Source organism: Scomber japonicus, chromosome 23, assembly GCF_027409825.1.
Source record: "Scomber japonicus isolate fScoJap1 chromosome 23, fScoJap1.pri, whole genome shotgun sequence".
In the NCBI taxonomy this organism is placed as follows: Eukaryota; Metazoa; Chordata; class Actinopteri; order Scombriformes; family Scombridae; genus Scomber; species Scomber japonicus.
In genome coordinates, this window is record NC_070600.1 from 19,355,194 (window position 1) to 19,376,341 (window position 21,148).

Consider the following 21,148-nt stretch of genomic DNA (forward strand, 5'->3'; position numbering starts at 1 on the left):
GACAATAAGAAGCTAACAATGGGCTAATTTGATAACTGATTTATTATAATCACAATCTAGGTAACATTCAGTTGTGTTTCAGGCTCAATTGATAAATTTGAACACTTGGGCTCCAAAGAATAGACTGAAAACATTTTGTATATTTAACCAAGTTTTAATCAAAACAAGCATATTGAGAAGGACCAAGAAACAAGTGAAGCAGTTCGTTCCAGTGGTACATTTATTGGGAATTATACAGTGGGGACACCGATGATATGAATGAAAATACCGTTATTCCTTTCACCTTTTCTCAATAAACTTTGACAAAGGGCAATAACTAGACAGCAACATCAAACGGATATTGCCTCCACAGTGGTAAGGAATAAAATGAGCCGAGTAGGACTGAGATAGAGGAAGGAGATGATCAAAACACCTCTGTCGATAGATACACTGGATGGCTCAAAAGGGTGAAAACTGGGAGGAAGATGAAGATGAATAAATGAGAAGACAGGCAATTGTATTTGAAGAGATAAAAGGTTTCTCACCTTTTAGTTTTTTTGTTGGAATGGACAGTCTATAAATGCTTTAATTTTTATTGAAAATTTTTCCAAAAAAAGAAAGATCCATCCACAATGATTTCTCATATCAAAAATACTGTATATCAATGGGTCTATGGCTACACAAAGAGAGAATACACACATACAATATCCAAATATTTACAAGTTGTATGTGAGCTGAAATTAGCAAATTCATTATATACACAAAGACTTAAGTCCCGGCAATATTAACCCATAGATAAGCACAGTGTAACACCCTCTGAAGGGCTGTAACTCTGCCGGGATGTCAGCACCGGCCGAGCTGTGCAGTCCAAATGATAATATACAGTCCAGTTACTTCAGAAACGTGAGTGTGTTTAAGGACGGGCTCCTCTTGAAGGTGTGTGTTCATTTATCAGTGTAGTGCCGTGACAAAAAACGCAAATCTTAGCGTCCTTTTTTTATGTTGGCGGTGTACACAATGTGACGGTCAGCGTGGCCGCAGAGGCACCTGTGATGGAAAGAGAGAAAAAAAAGAACAGTGAGATATTGATAATGAACATGTTTCAGATGTAATTAACTCCTCACTCTTTAATAAATGCTAAGTTAATTGAAGAAGAGATAATTGGAGAAAAAGAAACATTCAGTAAGTCACCTATATCTACATTCGGCCATTTAGAGGAATACTTTGATATTTTGGGAAATACTTTTATATGCTTGATATCATTCTCCACAAGAAAGAAAATAAGCTAATTTAACTAATGCTTTAAGAGAAAAACTGAAATAGAATCTTTATCATATTTTTCCTAAAGGGCAATTTTGAAATGACCACCGGAAAGTTTTTTAATACATAATTTAAGAATAAGTTAAACATATAGGATAAAAGGATAAAATGTTCCCAGCTCACCTTTTTAGTGGTCTAGTGTCTCTGGATTTTTGAGCCTTTGCTGTTTCCGGAGTCCTCATTGTGCCGTTTGCCGAATGTGTGGATGGTGCTGTGGTGTTCGAGCCCTGAAAAGACAACAAGCTGTTATAAGCTGTGTAGAAAACAGCCCTGAAGTCACAGTTTAACCATCTCAGAGACTAACGCAGCTGAGGATAAAGGTATTGATACAGGCTGGAGAGCTTGTCCTCAGCTATAAGAAAATGTAAATGACTGACCATTTTCTCAGTCTAATAGCACATTAATATTCACCTTTTTGAGTCCCAGGAATCTGTTGGCTGCCTTGAGTGTAACACATCATGTTGGTACTGGTGCCTGCATAACCTGGAATTCAAGCAAAATACAAAGATTAGCATAGAAAGCATTTGAAACTCAGGCATTAAGTAACATGAGGGTAACAAAGATATCAATCAGTCTTTATTGGTAAAGCACTTTTCATACATAGCAATTAACACTAAGTGCTTTATTTAATTAAAAAAAAAGAAAAGAAAAGAAAACACACACAGTATTATAAATAATGACTCAATAAAAACAGCACCTGAGGAAATGCTATCATAGCTCTCAAGAATGTGCAATAAGGAGATAAATAAATAATATAATAAAGTCACTATAAAATAAAGTGAGTAAAAGCAGAAGTGTAAGCTTGGGTATTACAAGGAAAATAAAGATAATTAAACAACTAAGAGACGCAAACCAGACATAAAAAGTAGGAAAACAATCAAGAAAACAGAAAAAATGGATAGACCAAGTAATAAAACAAATATAGGAAAACTAATGTGGAATAAAGAGTTTAAAGTGAGCATAAGGCACTGGAACAAACGGGTAATGTGTTCAGACAAATGAGACAAGACACATTAAATATGTAATAGCTGAGGGTCCCCACCCTGCTGGTGTGTGCCGATGCTGGTTTGTGAATCACCCTGCAGGTACATCATGACACCGCTTTGCCAATCTCCCTGGGAGTGAACCTGCATCTGATAGCCTGAAAAAAAACAAAAAACAAATGTTAGTCAATTTCACTGCCAGCAGCTACAGAGGAAGTTATGAACAGCTTAGAAGTTTGAACTGAGAGAAATGTCGCTCTTGTGCTACTTGCCAGAAGGTGCAGAAGGTGACGCCTCAACAGAGAATCCCATCGCATCTGAAGACGCCTCGTTGTGTCCATTATTATTGGAGTTGGACGGAACTGTAGCCAAAAGGCCTGCGGACACAGAAAACAAGCAGTGAGCATAAAAAAAGTCTCCATCTTATGCAAAATACAGAAGATAGAAGAGTTATCTGCTAGTATTTATGGGGATTTTTTTACTACTTTAAGTGACCCGATCAGTCTTGTAATAAAGCTAAATGACAGATATTCTAACTCCACTGGAGCTAGACTAACCCAAGGTCTTTTATAAACACTTAAATAAAAATGTGTTGGTCAATGTTTCCCATTTATGTTGTTTTCTCCTTTATTAACTGCCCATCAACTGAACAAGTACTGGTATCTTCCCCATTGGCAGGAAAGTCTGAGTACCTTCATTATCTACTGTATGTAAAACTTTAAAATAAATTATCCTTGATGATCCATATTAATATAAATGATGATTGTGAGAATCTAGTCCAGTATCTAGTGTTATGTCCTTACCGAGGCCTCTGTAGCAGGATAGCTGCTGATAGATCTGTTTCATTCGCTCGATGTTGAGTCGACTGGACTCTGCGTGGTTCACCATGGGCTTCGGGTAATGCACTCCGATAATACATTTGGCTGCTTTTTGCACATTCTCCGGAGCGTTCCAAGGATCATAAATATACTTTGCTGGAAACCCCCTCAGAATGGGCAGGTAGCGCCTGAGTAAAAAGATGGAGGTTTAGTCAGCATGTAGGGTGGTGTAATTTATGAAAAACAAAAACATCTTCTACATCAACTTTGGCGGAGCTAGCCAATACTGATTTGTGTAATAGAGTCAAGTCATCGAGACATAACAAATGTACTTTCTTGGCACAACTAGAAATACAGTTGTTCAATTATATTAGTCTTTGATTCCAATGCCAAATACTGTAAATCTGAGTTTTTACTGTCACTGAATAGATGAGGCTGCCTTCAAAAGTGCAAATGTAATTACACAAAAACTAAGTCTGGGTAGTGTGAGAATTTTTGAATACCACAATATAGGATTTAAGCAGATATAACAAACCTTATGTAATCTCCGTTGGGGTCTGTGCGTCGGCCAAAACCAACTGGGCAGTAGCAGTGGAAGAACTGCTGGAAGAAAGAGCTGCAGGAGAGCCACATCCAGCTGCCGGCATTGACACTCCAGTCTGCATCCAGCAGCAGCTCCTCGAACACCTGAAGACACAAAAAAAAAAAATTATTGTTCAAATATGCTCTACACATCCTTCGGTCCTCCGGAGCTTTGTAGGTCCCACCACTAGAATACACAGGACTCAGTGTTTTTGGTTATGATCAAACAGAACTAAATGTGAAAATGTATGAATGTTTCTTTTGAACATAAAGAAATCAGAATTGGCTAAAGATGCTAGTGGCAAGAACAGAAAACACAATTTCTGGATGCATGATGACTTGAAATCTGTAAGGAAATTTATATATGAGCAGCAGAGGGGTCCTTGAACAATCTCTCAATAGTCTAACGGAGGTGGAAACAAGGTGGAAAAGGAAGCCATCTGAGGCAGAGAGACATCATGGGGCAAGTCTGGCAAGGAGGAAGCTTTAGCCTGGCAGCAAGTGAACCAATTTGGCACAAGGCCACAACCACAAAGTGGAGAAAATTTATGGTCAAAGAGGTAGAAAAAGTGTGAAGGCTGCCACGCTTGCTAAACAAGGGCAATGAATGAAATGGGATCTATGGGAAATAGAAGCAAGATGATGTTTATGATCACAGCTACAATTGAAACTCTTCAATTTAAGAAGAATCTCCATTAGTGCCTTCTGCCCAACTCCAGCAACTTTCAAAATCTATACATCGTGACAGGTTGTGAGCCCTCCAAAGTCTTGCATCAGCTCTTTTGAACAAGTAGAGGGTGACCCAAGTCCTTAATCCCAAGAGCAACCAACCCCCTAACATTCATTCGTCCAAGAAAGACTGAAAAGACCCAAATGTTGTACCACCAAGCCAGAAACAGGACACCTATGCGTCGACCGCGACTGGAAGATGCTGGTGGATATCAATCAGTGGCTAATCTTTTCACCTGAGATTACTTCCACCAAGCTTAGCTGCATTTGGCACTTTGTTGCCCTTCACTGAAGAATACTTACACCATAGAGGTCTTAGTCCTGTGGAAGGACCGAAATACCAAAGTATATCAAGTTCAAGTGGGAAGCAGAGGATTTGTGGCTACTTATACCACCAGAGTGCTAAAGGAACTAAGAGTCCATGGACAGGCACTGCAGCAGGCCATCAGATCAGTGTCTGAGGCAGCTGAAAGAAGCAGAAGGACCTCTGACCCATCACCAAGATAACATCAAGCGATCGAGAAAACAGAACGGAGCGTTGGTTCTGGGAAGCCAGAATCCTAATAATCTTGAGAACCCCCATCTGTCAACTGTCTGCCACTCCTAACAACTATGTGAATCTCATGTTAGTGCTCACCACCTATTGGCACAAGGGATAGGTTAATATAATGTCCTGTGTTTTTCATTCTGACGGAAATGTGAATTCAAGGTGCCAATATGTAAAGTCAACATTCCTTTTTTTCCACCCTCCCTTCCTGTTTATCCACATTATCTACCTTCATGCCCTCCTCCCAGCTGATCCACAGGTCTCCTCTGGTCAGGAAACAAGCCACAGCGTGTCTTGCCAGGTGATGGATCCAGCCTTCCTGCCTCAGTTGAGTCATGATGGCGTCGATCCAGGGAAAGCCACTCCGGCCTTCTGCCCACTTGGCCAGCGCCTCTGGGTTGCGATCCCAGGGAATCTGAACGCAGATTGGGTTACTCTCCATCTTGTCGAAGCAGGGGTTGTTGGTAGCTGCCGTGTAGAAGAACTCGCGCCACAGTAGCTGACCGTAGAGTGAGAGAGGAGGAGAGCTGTTCTTCTTCACCTTGTGGGGTTGGAGAAGTGGCAGAACACATGTTATGGTCTCAGGTATTCAAAGTATTGATCACTACATCAAAAAAAAGTGGAATCTGCTTTGAGCTACACACACACTCATCAATTGAGCTGTTTTTTTAGTTTGGACAAGACCCTTCCAAGACTTACCTTCCTGTAGAGGTCGGTGAGTTTGAAGTAGAAGAGCCGACAGGAGAGGCAGCCGAAGCGCAAGTACGGGCTGAGGCCTGTTGGGCTGGCGAGAAGTGAATTGGCGTTCATTCTGGGACGCTCAAAGTTGGCCACCCACGCCTGGATCAGATAAGGAATGAGATGCATGAGAGCATGTTGTTAAGACATAACAATTGACAAGGTTTCTATCAAGGTTATCATACTGGAAAGCTCCAAAGCTCCATGTTTTATCCAATTTGACTGACCTTCCTCTCCAAATGCCTCTCTAGTCGTGTGAGGGCTTCTGTCTCTCCCCCTGGCCACACAGCTGATGACAAACCTTCAGTATCAAAACCTGCAAGGAAATCAGTAAAAGAACACATTAATATTCAGCCTCTAATTTTCAACTTCACTCTGCAGCACACGTGGTCATATGATCTTATCATTCATATCTCTCTGACTTCACTTACCCAGCTCCTCGAGGGAGGGAACCCCGAACTTGTCATCATGGTCCTCGGACAGCGGCGTAGTGCATTTCCCCATGATGTCAGCTGTGATGGACTCTGCAGGGACCTCCACTGCGTCCATACGGCTGATGAGGGTTTGGAACCGCTTGTAGGTAAGTGGAGACTGACCCCCATTCAACTCTATGATCCTGGATGGGTGGAATGACATCAAAATGGTCAAGAGTCATAATAGATGTACAGATGTTCAATATGGCAGCAATTTTAGGGGTCTAATAACAATGAAATGTAAAGAAAATATGTCTTTGTAGACTTACTACAGTGTAAACACTTTAAAAAAGAGAGATAACTCACTTGTCCAGGTCATAGAGTGTGTGGGAGATGCGAACTGTCACCTCCACTCCAGCCTCTGAGGCCAGTTTCTTAATAGCTGCATCTCGTTCTTTCCCAAAAGGCTCTGAGTCATACTCATAAGACAGACGAGAAATATTCCATTCCTGGAGAACAGAGAAAACAAAAAGGTCAAGTGAGCTAGAGAACAGAATATTTTGGGTTTACACGCCACGTTTTAAAGCCCCCTGATTGGTATTGCTGTAGTTTGGTGATTTAATCAGATAAACATGTCACCTTGAAAAGTCTGGGAAAGACATCAGTTGGTTGGCCTCGAATCACAAACAGTCGAGAGTTGAGCTTACGGAGGCTGGAGTCCAAGTCCTCAAGACTCTGCAGTAAGAACCTTGGGGATGAGAGAAATAAAAAGTGGTCAACACATTGATTTTAACAAATATATGGAAGCGTGTTACAATGTCACTGAATCTAAAGGTATTAAAGCAACATCATTAAAAAAAAAAGTTGGTTGGAAGTTTTCAAAGTTGTACCTCTTATTTTGGTTGCATATATGAGAGGAGTGATTATTTTAAGGTTGTACTGGAGAACTGCAGTAAGGTAAAGCTCTAGTTTCAATCCAATTAGCTAATTCATTCACACATGTATGCAACACGGTGCAGCAAAATCTAATAAACGAAGTACTTCGAGAATCAAATTTTGAAATAAAATATTACTGTTCACAACAAGGTGTTGATACAAAGGATTGATTCAGTAATTAATCAATAGACCAAAAAATAATCAGCAATTGTTTTAAACATTGATTAATCATTTAGGTAATTTTTCAAGCAAAAATGACAAAACATTATCTAGTTTCCAGCGTCTTAAATGTGATGGTATGACTTTTAAAACAGTCAAAAATACAGACTCCGGGTAAACCTGGAATATACCATGAGCACTTGAAGGCAACATGTAATTCCACTTCCTACCACTATATGGGTGTCAATGGCTGAGTGGCGCTGCTGTTATTTCTGCTCATCGACTCAACAGGAAGTGAAGTCTGCAGCATTTCAAACTTTTGCTGAAAACTTTAGTCAAAAACAAGAGATATTCGTGTCTTGCTACATTTGTGGTGAATGAAACTCGTTATATTTTTCTTTGCTCGAGCTGTGTTCACCTTGTTCCTGACATTTATTCAGCTGCTTCTCTCGCTGTGGTACCGGATGAACAGGTAAAAAAGGGGTAATTGTTTTCTCTCAAACAACGCAGATTAACTTTCATAAGGGGTATATTAAAACAATCATTGTGCATCACTACTAGACAATGGCTCTTAACTTCAGCAGGCCGCTTCATGAACAACAAATGAAAATACTCAGGTTACATCAGCAGGAGTATTCAAGAGTATAAAGGAGCACTCTGCAAGCCTTGAAGCAACTTCCTGAGCAATTAAAAGAAAATACAATCCTCTCATGTAGAAAAATGTGTCTGCCAACAAACCTGAAGGCTCAACAATGCCTGCAATTAAACTGACAAGGTTAATGTCACAATGAGAGGAGGACAAACAGCCACCTTAATGATGGTGAAGGAGCGTATTTCTGGTAAATGTGTCACTGTTAGTTAGGTAACAATGCCACAGGCAGAATAAAGTGGGACCTACTTACTCTGGATGACTATTTAACAAAAGAAATGGGTAAAAGCGACTGCTGGAACACTCTTATTAGACAGTGCATGAAAACCAGTTTTATTTTTATTATTATTTATTCTTTATAACCAGAAAGACTCAACTGCTTTAGCATTTAGAAAATGAATGTTTATGAAATGTCCATATTTTCTGATTCCAGCTACTCAAATGTGAATATTTTCTAGTTTATTTTAGTCCTCTATGATAGTTAACTGAATATCTTGTGGACTATTGGTTCAGGACAGAACAAGACATTTTAAGTTTTACTTTAAGGTTTTGGGAAATATTTATCCCATCAGTTTGCACAATCCTCTTCAAGAGCTTTAAAGTCCTTCAGTTTAAATAACATTATAGGTATTAAGAAATCCCAAAGGTATATCAATACTGTCATGAATACAGATCATGTGTAGTGCACAGCATGCGCCACTAGATGTCAGTCTCTACCGGTGCAACAGGCAGCTGAGCTGAGAAAGATGGCGTCTATTGCCACATATAACTTAATCTTGAGATGACTTTTCCAACTTTTAAAAGCAGCTTATTAGCCATGTGATTTTATTAAAATATCATCTCCTTTCAGCCTGATCATGTGCCACTATTTGCCATGGCAACAGCAAGAATCTGTAGGAGAAGGGCGCTTATCTCCTATCTATTCATTATTTTATGGGAGATAAGTAATTGAAGGCAGCAAGACTTGTGTAATTAAGTTAATAATAATTAGACACAGTGTATTTTAGGCTAGACAATGAATGGCTCATCTTCAAGTACATAGCTCCACACATGATGAAATACTTTCTGCATGTAGTATTGTGTGTTATATACTTGATTTTTAGCACAAAGTATACCTTATACTCTTTGTAACTTCGGCCTGTAACCACATCTCTGTAAAATTCATGCTCTATTACAAAAAAAGTGTGAATTAATTTAAGCTGATGCCGTCTTTGCTTGAGGCGTGCAAATGTCCTGTTATGTAAATTCTGATGATGTGACTTTGCTCATTTCATATGATAATTATTCCTAAGGACAAATTTATAAATGCCGACAACATCCCACCCTCATTAATTGTGTGGAGTTTTAGAAGCATCAAACCAGCAGTGCTACAAAGTGAAATTAAATGATTTTCCTTCAGGGCATCAATTTTTCTTCCCGCTAATACTGACGTGGCTCAATTGAACCTCCGCTTTGCACAAATAAACAAGTGTTACCAGCTTACGATGTTCAGGCAATAGATAAGCTCATTCTTTTCTGTCTTTTATTTGATATTTCTCTCACATACTCCCCAACGCTGTCTTTCTCTGTTAATTTGTAAAACTGAAGCGTAACTTTAGTCCCTTCAGACAGTGTTGCACCATTTATTTGTAAAAGAAAGACCTTGAGCTCATGCTTAAAACTAAATCATGCAGACAGTGAATGAGTCAACCAACCTGGATCCATCTTAGCTTAATCATCCCTGTATATGACGTCAGTGAATGTAAAAACGACACAAACTCACCAAACAAAACTTTTTTTTTTTTTAACATAGTAATAAATGTGCTTCTCAATTCTATCATTTGAACTGCACTTCTGTTCCTTAGTTTTCCAAAAAGTTCAGAAAAACAAACTGTAAACACACCAATGTGGTCAGAAACACACACATGTGTGCAGACAGAGCGGCGGTAATGCGCTGCTTCCCGTTGCCGTTGCCATAGCTACCCCAAACTCGTAGGTGGAAGCTTCCTGTACCATTCAGGTCTAATCATGTCTTTCAATGATGTGAAAGCCAGGTGGGTGCTGCACTTTTTTACTGACAGTTAGGCTAAAATACTTTCATCTCCCTCTTGTTAATTACCATAATGTAGATGTTTCAGTTGATAAATGATGAGGCTTAAACCTGCCTTCAACTTATCGCCCACCATCATTTATCTGTCATAGTCACACACAAAAAAATCTGACTTTTACACAGTTTGACAGATGTGAAGACTTTCAGATTCTGATTATATATAATTTGTTTTGTGGGCAACAAATATAAGAGTACATCAACATTCAGATGAGCACAATTTAGCTCAGAAAATGGGCTATGATAGTAAGGCACATCATATCGAATCTGAATGTCGGGACAGAAAGAAAGCTCAACACAAACTTTTTTTATGCCACAACTCACTCATGTAACGCGACAAAAATGCAAACTTGTAAACAATTATGTCTACATGCAGTATGTAACTCACATCAACTTAAATGTTTAACTCCTGGGTGATCCTAAACCTAAGCTTAGAGGAAGTGAGTGCATCATAATCTGAATATTTTAATCACTAAAATATTCAAACTATTTCATTCATTGTAGTGAAATGTATGTGTATGTGTATGTGTATGTATGAGATTATGGATGCATGTGAAACTTAATTTAAATGAGTTTTTAATTATAATGTGCTTATAAGATGATATAAATACAATTAGAGCTGCAATTTTGACAGTTTAAGTCTATTTCTAAGCAAAAATGCCAAATATTTAATGGCTCCAGTTTCTCAAATTTGAGGATTTGCTGCACTTCATGTTTGTATTGAATATTTTTGCCTTTGAGAGTGTTGATCAGACAAAACAAGTTTCCTTTTGCTTTATAGAATAAACATTTAATGAATCAATGGAAATGAATCACCAGTGCTAGATAAGATATGACTCTACTGAAAGTTGATTCATGATAATATTGTATCACAGAGCCGCTTTGTAGAGGAGCTAAAGTAGTGATTTCCTATTTTTTTCATAAGGGAAGTTGATTTCTTTTCTTTTTTTTAATTGTAACTTCAGTATGAATGCTTTTTTCCAGTGAACGCCCTACTGTACTCTCGGTTACATATTCACATCTGGAAGTTATTTACGACTACAATCTTATCTGATGACCACTGAGCAGCAGGTCTCTCTCCGCCTGACCCTTCAGCTCATTGTGACGTTGCAAAGACAGACTCAGACCAACTGACTCCAAAAGAAAAGCTGGGGACTTAATTCCCCCATCTGGGGAGTTTAGACAGGACAAGGTTATATTACAACACACATACAAACTAATCTGTGTCTGTTTTCTATTATTTCTATATTCTGGGGGAGTAACAGTCATTTTTGGTACAGTAGTTAAAAAAAGATGATAACATTTAAGGACCATCTAAATCTTTCTTTTTCTCGCAAGGAGTCAGGACAGCTACTAACAGCTTTTTAATGATGATTTCTAGTCTAACTGTATAAAAACTAGCTCCATCTACAGTAACATGACGTCATATATAATAACACATCAGTTAGAGGGACCAAACCACTACTTTTACTTGCATCATTTTTTAACTCCTTTGTTTCTCTGGTTCTGCCGTCTCACCACATCAGAAATCCGATGTGTTTATCGTTTGTTCTGAGTGGTTTTAAAAGGAGGAGTTAAAAAAAAACGGTCACAGAGAGGAGACGGGGGAGACCACGAAGATGTGTCTCTTATTTGTCATTCGTCATGAATAAATACATTTACCCTCCACCATTTTATTTAAGTGTCTGAGTAGTGTCCGTTATCGACTTATGTCTACTTATCATGCTTACATATTGATCTTTTTATTGACCTCAGTATTGCCACACTTCACATTAGCAGCTAAGAGGCTATTCACGTCACATTGGCTAAGCAAGTAGTTGCCTCCATTCCTCACTGTGGACGTCCTGAGTGGAGACTGCAGAAGTGAGCGGCGCTGCTTATATGGAACTAAAGGTAAAGGTCTGTGTTTTTACCAAAGTGTAGCGCCTGCTCTCCAATCCAACCCCCCCACTTTGAATTATTATGCTATTATATTATCATTATATCAGTGGTTTAAAATGATCTTCAAATGACAATAATATTGTTTATCGCAATTATTTCTGAGACAATATATCGTCCAATAAAAGTAGTAATCGTGACAGGCCTATGTCCGAGTGCTGAGTGTGTAAATATATTCATGAATATCTAAAAAAAGTAGAATCCATGGTGTTTTCAATACTTTCTGCTAACAATCCCATAATGCAATTTTAAAGATGTTAAAAGTACCATCAGTTAGCATCCAAAACCTTGACTTGCTGCCCATTACTGAGTGAACTATTTACTGTCTATTATCATGTAGGGTGTAGTGAATGAGTGATGAGTGATTTCCGACAGCTAAGTGGTGCACTGCTAAAACGTCCTGGGTGGAACTCGCTCTACAATTATAGTTCCTTACGTCAGACTAAGTGGATAAGTAAACTATTTTGACAGTAATTGTTTGAGGTTATGGACAATAAGCTTCTGCACCAAACAATAATGTCCATACCTTTCCATCCCAACTGTCCTGAGCACCCCTACTTTCCTCCTACTAGTTATAAACAACTCTTTTTTTTTATATTATATAACACTGCAGTAATTACATCCACATGAATATCTTTCACTTGAGGAAAAGGTCTTTCATAATCACGGGCCACCCAGCATGACTCAAACAAACAGTCTGAACATTCAGTTTAGAACATAAAAGACGTTAAAAGATATTAAAATGGATATCGGATGGCAGCAGCTTTGTAAGGATTAGTGCTAACGGTTGCGCTGCTCAGAAGAGATAGTTGGGGTCTCTCGCTGCAGCAGAAGTAGGTCAAAAACACGTGGAGGGTGGATGGTTCACTACTAACACACTGACCTACTTTTGCCATGCGGGACTGTGTCGGGGGAAGGGAAAGTTATTGGTTATGTCATCTAGCAATGCAAACTTGGATCTCAAGGACAGGACTGCTCAATGCTCGCACCTTCACAAGCTATTCAAATAATAAGAAAAGGAGCAGGAACAAGAGCTTAACACGGACGCTGCAGGCTATAGTGAGTTAAGCTACCGGAGATACAAAAATCAAAGACATTAAAGTGCAAGAGTTAAAGTTATTTCAGTTCTAGCAATGAAACAGAGCCTGTGTCTTTAAATCTCAACCATGGCTCATTATTATTTAGTTTTTATTCATGCATAAAGCCCTGATTTTGTTTCTTTGAGCCACCTGAGATACAAAATCGGAGACACTGAAATGAGAGAGCTAAAGTTTCACTACACTTTGAATCCACTTCTTGCAATGTCTTTAAATCTCAATTGTGACACATTATTACTTCAAGGGTTTTATTCATGTAAAGGCAAATATGTCACATTTACTGTTTGAAACAATCAATACATCAAAAGTTTAGAAACCTTACTCGAGTAAAAGTGCTTCAAAAGACTTTAGGCATTAATTTAAAATCTCCATTTCTTTACAGCAAACATCTAAAAACAGCAGCAGTGCACAAAGAGAGAGAGAGAGAGAGAGAGAGAGAGATTCTAAATTTAACAGGATAATTTAGTCTTAACTAATAGAGATTTTGATCTTCTAAATACCTTTTCCTCTCCTTCAGTTTTCAGAGATGAAAGATTTTATTTCATGTACCTGTCTATGCACATAAAAAATGAAATAAAGAGATTGAATCAGGACATACTGCATGCTCTACGTGTGAGCGCTGCGTCACTCCAGGCAGCTGTTACATAACTGTGTGGAGGCATAACATGGATGCTCCGTCCATAACAGGCATGCTTTTGCTGCTGCTGCCTTACTCTCCCAGTGACGGCATGGGACCGCAATGGAAACCAGACTGAACACAGCAGGAAAGGAAATAAAAACATCCCAGTGAGACAGAGAGAGAGAGAGAGAGAGAGAGAGAGAGAGAGAGAGAGAGAGAGACCTACTGTACTTAAAACCTGAGGAGCTTTTTCATTCATTAGGAGCAGCAGTTGAATGAATCAGCCAAACAAGATCGAAGCAGGCTTTGGCATATATTTGTAGGGGTTGTAATGAATGAATGCAAAGGTCAATCTGGGTTAAAACAAAAAGAAGAAGAAAAAAATGATGCTAGTTGTTTTGACTGGGGGGAAAACTTTCCACATAACACTGAAGGTTAACCCAGACTTTTAAAACAGTCCTCGCTCTTATCTGTGTCACATGATAAAGCTTCATATACTTAATTGTGTCACCAGACTCCACCAGTCTTTTCTTGCACTCACACACACATACAAGAGCAGTTGCAGACTTTCAGGATAAGTCAGCTATGTAAAGCATTTTCATTTTCCTCTTCACTAATATAAAACATGGATTCAGGTCAAAGTCAGCGTCATTTCTTGTCCATTCATCTTTTCTTTTTTTTTTTTTGCAATAGAAGAACAAACTAGAATCCGCTTTCTCTTTTTTTGGTTTCACTCCAAGCAGTTCCGAATAAAGAACTAACAACTCTCCATTACGTGGAATACAAACGGATTAAAAAACAAAGCTTGTTAATTAATCACTCTCTCCGCTCTGGCTAACGTCGACGTCTAAGTATGTCTGGATGTCTGAACTGAAGTCCTAGACATCTATTCAGGACTGTATTTTTTTCAAACATAACCCGCTCAGGACGTTGAAAAAAGCCAGCTCTCATACCCGGCCAAGGGGGAATAAATAATGATGTCATTTATACTTTCACAGTTTACTGAAACAGGTCACCGCGGGCGACCGTGGTCTAAACTGTAACGAGCCGCGGATCCTAAACGTCAAAGAGTTTGGGAAGTGCTGCTGCGATGGTTTGGTGTTATGAGAACCCTTTTTCTAAAGATGAAAGCATCAGCATGTTAGACTGTAACCCAGTTTGGCTATAATTACAGTTGAGCGCTGAGTCGAAGATCAACACACCAAAACACTGTTTAGCAACTTGAAATGTAACAGAATGAAGTTATATAATAAATTGTACGTCTATGCAGATATAATTGATGTTTCTGCTGTTTTTGATATCTCATTTAATGATGATCACTGTGAGATAATTACAGTTTTATGTACCTCCGCATCTCAAGATGTAACAGTGGCCGAAATTAACCTTTTGAGTCACCTGACAAAGAGACTGGTAGATGAAAAAATATGCAAGCCAAGCATATTATAAATTGCCTTTTTAGGTCATACAGCTGCAAAGTTAAGTAGCTGATGTCCTATATGATAAAACATCCTGCAAAGCTTCGAGCATGTGAGACACTTGAGCTCCTTCCCCTCAGATCATCTTTGGTGCCCATACAGTTTCGTGACCCTGTTTACACGTGAATAAAAAAAACAAATATGTCGACATGTCTCATCTAAGCTATCACGCCACAAGCTGACCCTGCAAACTACCTGCATGTGGCGCTTAGAGGTGTGATATAGGATACTTTGCTTGCAGTGTGTAATGTTATCAATACAATCCAGGTATGCATATCCATCTTTCTGCACATTCCTCTGTTACAATAACAAAACTAAGCTTCCAAGTGTGACAGTCAACAATTTAAAAAAAAAAAAAAGCTCCTGTTGTATAACAAATGCCAACCTGTTTGACGAGGCTACACGGGATGATCTCTTCTACTATCTATTCTTCATTTGACATAAGTTGCAGTCAACTCTTCAGGAAACAACACACACTTGAAACAGTGGCTGGTTTTGTGATAAATTTGTCATCAATTAAGTTTTGTCAGACATCTGCCATCTCTGAACCAGGAAGCATCACAGACATAATAGCTAAAATGTGCATAGCTGAAAAGATTCAGTGCTGAAACTAATGGTTGTTTTCATTGTCGATTAAACTGCTATTATCTTCTCATTTAATCAATTTATTGGTCTGTAAAATGTTTAACATGGTGAAAAATGCCATTCATAGTTTCTTAAAGCTCAAAGTGATTTGTCCGTCCGAAGTAAAACAGTAAATGATCATATTAGAGGAGCTGGAGCCAGAGATTATTTGGCACTTTTCCTTATGTAAAATGACTTAAATGATTCATCGATTTATCAAAATACTAATACCCATCAATTCTCAGGTGATTGACTAACTGATTAATCAACTAATTATTGCAGCTATAGTTAAATACCAAACAAAAACAGAATGGAAAATACAAAATGTCAAAAAAATTGACAATAATTCAATCAAAATTCACAGAGCCCATTGTCACATCTTAGAAATTGTCTGTTTTGCCCAAAATCTTAAGATTATTCAATTTGCTATTATACACACACCACAGAAAAGCAGCACATTTATCTCATTCAAGAAGCTTAAACCAGCAAAAGTTTGGCATTTATGATTCCCAGTACTTCCCACTAAAAAAAGACTGATGCTGTCCATACTATGTAAATCCCAGTAACATTGCACACATGTAAATATAATCTCAGGAATTTCTGCATATTGCACATTTATATGTTGCAGATTTATTTTATTACTTTCACCCCTATGCTGCTACTTTTCTTTAACTGTACTGCTGAGTCAATTTGAATTTCTCATTTCATTGACATGAAATGCTTAAAATTCCAGTGGACACATGCCAATAAGTCACATAATATAATATCTTGTATTTATTATCACACCTTTTATACGTGCTGATATATATATAAATGTAATGATATTTATGAAGGTAGGAAGGAGGATAAGTGCCAAGGCTGCTCTTCATTTAATGCATTCAAGTGTGCAGGAATTACAGTCTGCAGGTATGTGTATGTACAGTATGTATGCATGCATGAATGGTGCTGCTGCCCTACATCTGTGCATGTGTGTGTGTGTGTGTATGGATAGATGGATGGATGCTGGTGGGTCATTGCTTTCCTTACCTCCACCTGTTGATCCCTACGTTGGAAGATCCTGCAAACCAGGGGTCGAGGATGTAGACACAGCGGACAGTATCCGCTCCCAGCAGAGATTCCTTGAGCGACGGGTTGTCGTGGAGCCGCAAGCCCTTCCTGAACCAGTGGATCGTATTAATGACCATTACTCGACTGGATGAATCCTTTTCTTTTTTTTTGTTTGTTTATTTGTCCTTTTTTGTAGGAATGATATTAGCAGTCTTTTGCTGTGCTTGCTCCTCTCTTATTCCGACTCACTGACAAGTGTTTCCAAAGGAGAAGAAGAAAAAACGAGGCTAACAAGCCCACTTGCAAAAATCCAACAACAAGAGAAAAACAGTGTGTATGCTGTTTGAGCATACGACACTTAAATTAAGGTGAAACAGTCCAACTTTTTCTAGATTAACCTTGTTCTAGAAGAATCTTTTCCATTATGTCGAAGAATTTAGATACTGATGGATGCTGAACCATTTGTGCGCTCTGAGGCAATGTGACAGGCAAACCGGCGGGCTCTAGGACCTAGGTCACTACCGAGTGATCGCCCGGCTTGTGTTGTATAACTTGTTTTTCTGAGTCTTGAAATAATGCGTAAAAATACACAACAATTGGCTATAAACGCACCTTACAAGCGTAATTTAAGGAATGACAAATAGCATATGCATAAACTGGCTTGAATTTGAGGCAGTTTGGTTTTTTCTAACCCCAACAAGACACCAGGCTGCTCCCCGCCTGCGAATACCGGGAAAAAAGCTGGTTATGTAAACACAATTTACAACCGCGATTTAGTTAAATTCTTCCTCCTAAATCAACATAGATGAACACTTAGCTGTCATAAAAACGTATCCTCCTTTTATCCGTGTGAATTGTCTCCTGCGTTATTGAGCTGTTGTTTTGAGCGGCTGTGTGACACAATTTTTCCCCCTCAATGGTAAAAGCTGGTCAGTCCGCCGCACCTACAAGCTTTTGGTGAATCCGCCCACAGTGCGACGCACGCGGCTGCGCGCACCAGGATAGGTCAGTGGAGGTGCGTGCGGGGCTTGGCGTGGTCACGTTTCTACAGCGTGCTTCCTCTTGCCCTAAAAACAGCCGAGATAGTTCACATGTACGGAGAACATACTGGTTGTAATAACGTCTATTAACTACCAGGCTTATTTGCAATTTATCCAATTATTATTTTTATCTAAAGACTGCTAGATTAGTTGATTTATTTTAAAACATATTTTGATTTTTTTTTTAACATATTTTTTTCATATAGTGTGTGCATATATTTAATAGTAGTTGAAAACATGTAAGGCATTTAAAGAAATACATATAAATGATGTCTTTGTCATCTTTTAAGGCGCCACTGACTTGTTATAACATAAAAGGACCCGGATAAGCACATGAAGCCTAGCATGAGCCGAGAGGTCGGGGCTCACGCGTGTGTGCATGTGCGTGTGCGTGTGTGGGGCTAGTAGCACTGACGCACTCGGTAGTACAAGTCCTCCTCTCTTTATTTTTACATACATGGGCTTTCTTTTTTGGGACAGGAAGTCCCAATATTTAGTAGCAGAAATTAGAGGTCGATGCAAAGTTTGGAAAAGAATGAAAAGTTGATAAAAGTAGTTTTGAGTGACCCAGCTTGCAATTTAGTTTAAAGTAAAGTCGAGTGACTGAATGAAGCTCTGCTGTATATTCATAGACCCTAGGCTGTGATTTCAGGCAACATTTTACATAATGTGTTGTGCTCTGTTATAACATTACCTTCCTAATTATGCATTCACACAGTCCATATTCACAACTTTTAGCGTATGCTTAAATGAATTGTAAACTGTGTAAATCATCTAATAATAATAATGACGATGATTATAACAGTAATAATAATAAGCAGTAGTAGTATGTAATAGGTTACTTAATTTTCCTTTAATTTGGTTTTCATCCATGTCAAGATAGTGCGTCACAACATGATCTTACATAAATAGGTTTGTAATTATGCAAGACGTAAAATGCTGCCATGGACTGTAAAGGAAGTGCCGCCTTTTGGCCACTGAGTGGCAGCATAACATCACACCACTGACCCTGGCCAACTCTATGCCTGCCAATACATGATAATGAGCAGTTCCTACTGGAGGCTTCACTCTTTGTCTTTTCCACTTTGTGATGCAATATTTCTGTGTGTGCTGTACAAGTCTCTCAATTAATAAAATATAACGATATATGATTAAATGTAACTTATATACTCGTAAGTCAAATTTGGAAGCACCAAAATAATGGCTTTATTTGAACAGTACAGTCAAATAAGAACAAGATATGTAAAAATATGAAAACTAGTCTTAGAAAGATTATACAATATATGTAAATAACATAGTGTAAAACAATATACTGAAGTCTAAAGATGATAACATTAAGCCCATCACACAAATGCAAATATAACAGCTACGATTTCATAAATTAATAAACGTGACTGTATCGAATGACTAGGGAAGCACGATCATGTGATACAGTCATTCTTCTGGCAAAATACTAACAATTTATCATCTTGCTGGGAAAATCATGATCATTTTGCTGTTACCAGGCAACCAAGGCTTAATAAGTGAGGACAAGCTTTAGAGGACCAGAGTGCATGGAGAGAAGCAGCTGACAGCTGCCCACCTCCACCACTCTCACCTGAGTTAGTCAGCAAGATATGCTGCATTGCATCAAGAGCTTGTGGCACACTGCTGAGGAGGAACTGAGTTAATGTCACAGAATGTAGAACAGGATTTACTCACAGTGACACCTGCTTACATGGAAAATAAAACTCTTAGGTGGAGTTCCTGATCACAATGTGTCATTTTGTCAATAATGGAATCAATCAATCACATTCTCCAGACATTACCCTCATTGGCTTCCCACTTTACTGTTAAATAATTCTCATTCAGTCAACAAATATCTTACCAAATTGGTCCTCTCATCCCAAAACATCTTATCCAACAGCTTTCAAAAGCACAGTGCATTTCAGTGGAGGGTCTTCTTGACATATTAATTTTCTTTGCTTGACAAACACAGATTCTGGTAATGCTATTGTTTTTCAACCAGTCAGATTATCTGTCAGTCACTTTGCAATGAGCAACACGTCAGTTCCCTCATTACAAATGTAGGTTTTGGCAGTTTGGGCATGTTGTAGTGCAGTGTCATGCAAAGAAAATATGAAAGGGCCTTTGGCATGGCATGCAATGTTGGACAGATGGTTGGTCCAGCTCAGACATACAAGGAGAAGCCCCAGCAGAATGAATGAATCATCGGTCCACCAACTGTTCCTCTCAGCATGTCCTAAGAATTAAACTCGCTCACTCTTTGTTTTATGGCCCGACAGAAGTGTTGTATTATGGAAAATAGATCCTTATGATGATGATGTTGATGATGATGATGATGGTGGTGCTACACCCAGAAGCAGGACTGAACGTCTTTGTCATCACTGGACGTCAGAACAAGTTACCACTCTGATCTTGAAAAAGCTCAGAACAATGTGCTTTGAACATTAAAATATTTATAAAGATATGGAGAAAGCTACTTCTACTGCCGACCCGCTTTCACTTCTCCACTGAAATGATCAGAAGTGGACTCCTGTGGGTATGCAAGCCAGAAAACAGCAGCTTGTCACTGCAGGACACATGACTGTGTATTTCATCATTTCGCCATTCAGAATCAATTGCAACAGAATGTGAGGTTCATTCAGAAATTTAGTATTTTATCCAGACTTCAAAGAGCTTAAAGTGAAAGTGAGACAGCATATTATTATCTTTATTAGTTGGGCATAATAAAATAAAATTGCAGATTTGTGATGATATTGTGGAGGAAGATTTGTGTTTAATTGAATTTATTTCCATGTTAAATCACAAGCTGCTTTTTGCATGATTATCATCAGTGATAAAGCCATGCGTAAAAATGTGGGGAAACTGCTGCCTGGTTGTAAGTTCCCAAAAAAAATGAAATATATATTTATCAAAAAGGCTCTGCTTAAATTGTAACACTTCCCTGTATTTGAACGTATCAAAAATGTGATCCATCACCTGTTGCAAAGTTAAAAATAAAACAGGCAGTCCTATATTTTTTTGTCCTAATTTTCTCTCCAACGTCATGATTCATGTTTCCACCATTGGGGATATACCTCTCATTGTGACACCGCCATGGTCACTTCACTGCAGCCACACTACAGATTGGTTGGCACAGCAGCAGCCTATGTGTGTGTGTGTGTGTGTGTACATTCTGCAGTCATGTTACACCAGCACCAGGTAGTCTTTGCTGAAAGGTAGCCGGTTGCGTGTGTCAGTCAACCCTTGATGGAAATGCTGATTGGCTTGTTTCAGCCCGCGGGGTTCCTGGCCCCTCCTTCCCATCAGAGTCCTGCCTGTGCTGCGCTTGTTGCAGGGAGCGCGGAGGATTTGTGCGCTCTCCAT

General features: G+C 38.8%; 1 protein-coding gene across 1 annotated transcript; it reads right to left on the reverse strand.

The window, feature by feature from the left end:
• Positions 1-139: 139 nt before the first annotated feature.
• On the reverse strand, positions 140-17,644 carry LOC128385271 (cryptochrome-1-like). The gene is made up of 14 exons (XM_053344131.1): positions 16,719-17,644; positions 6,749-6,857; positions 6,476-6,618; positions 6,128-6,312; positions 5,924-6,012; positions 5,658-5,798; positions 5,188-5,499; positions 3,636-3,787; positions 3,086-3,288; positions 2,555-2,659; positions 2,342-2,440; positions 1,711-1,782; positions 1,423-1,526; positions 140-1,026 (listed from the first exon to the last, which is right to left on the reverse strand). Exons 1-13 carry the CDS (start codon positions 16,874-16,876, stop codon positions 1,435-1,437), a joined length of 1,860 nt encoding a protein of 619 aa, XP_053200106.1. The 5' UTR covers positions 16,877-17,644; the 3' UTR covers positions 140-1,026; positions 1,423-1,434.
• Positions 17,645-21,148: the final 3,504 nt, after the last annotated feature.

Bases quoted from the DNA above. Each gene is read 5' to 3' on its own strand.
- LOC128385271 (XM_053344131.1), bottom strand. From the start codon at position 16,876: ATGGTCATTAATACGATCCACTGGTTCAGGAAGGGCTTGCGGCTCCAC. The intron at 5,500-5,657 runs GTAAGTCTTGGA...CAACCCCACAAG, and splicing joins TCACCGACCTCTACAGGAAG to GTGAAGAAGAACAGCTCTCC. The intron at 1,783-2,341 runs GTGGGGACCCTC...CTTGAATTCCAG, and splicing joins CATCGGCACACACCAGCAGG to GTTATGCAGGCACCAGTACC.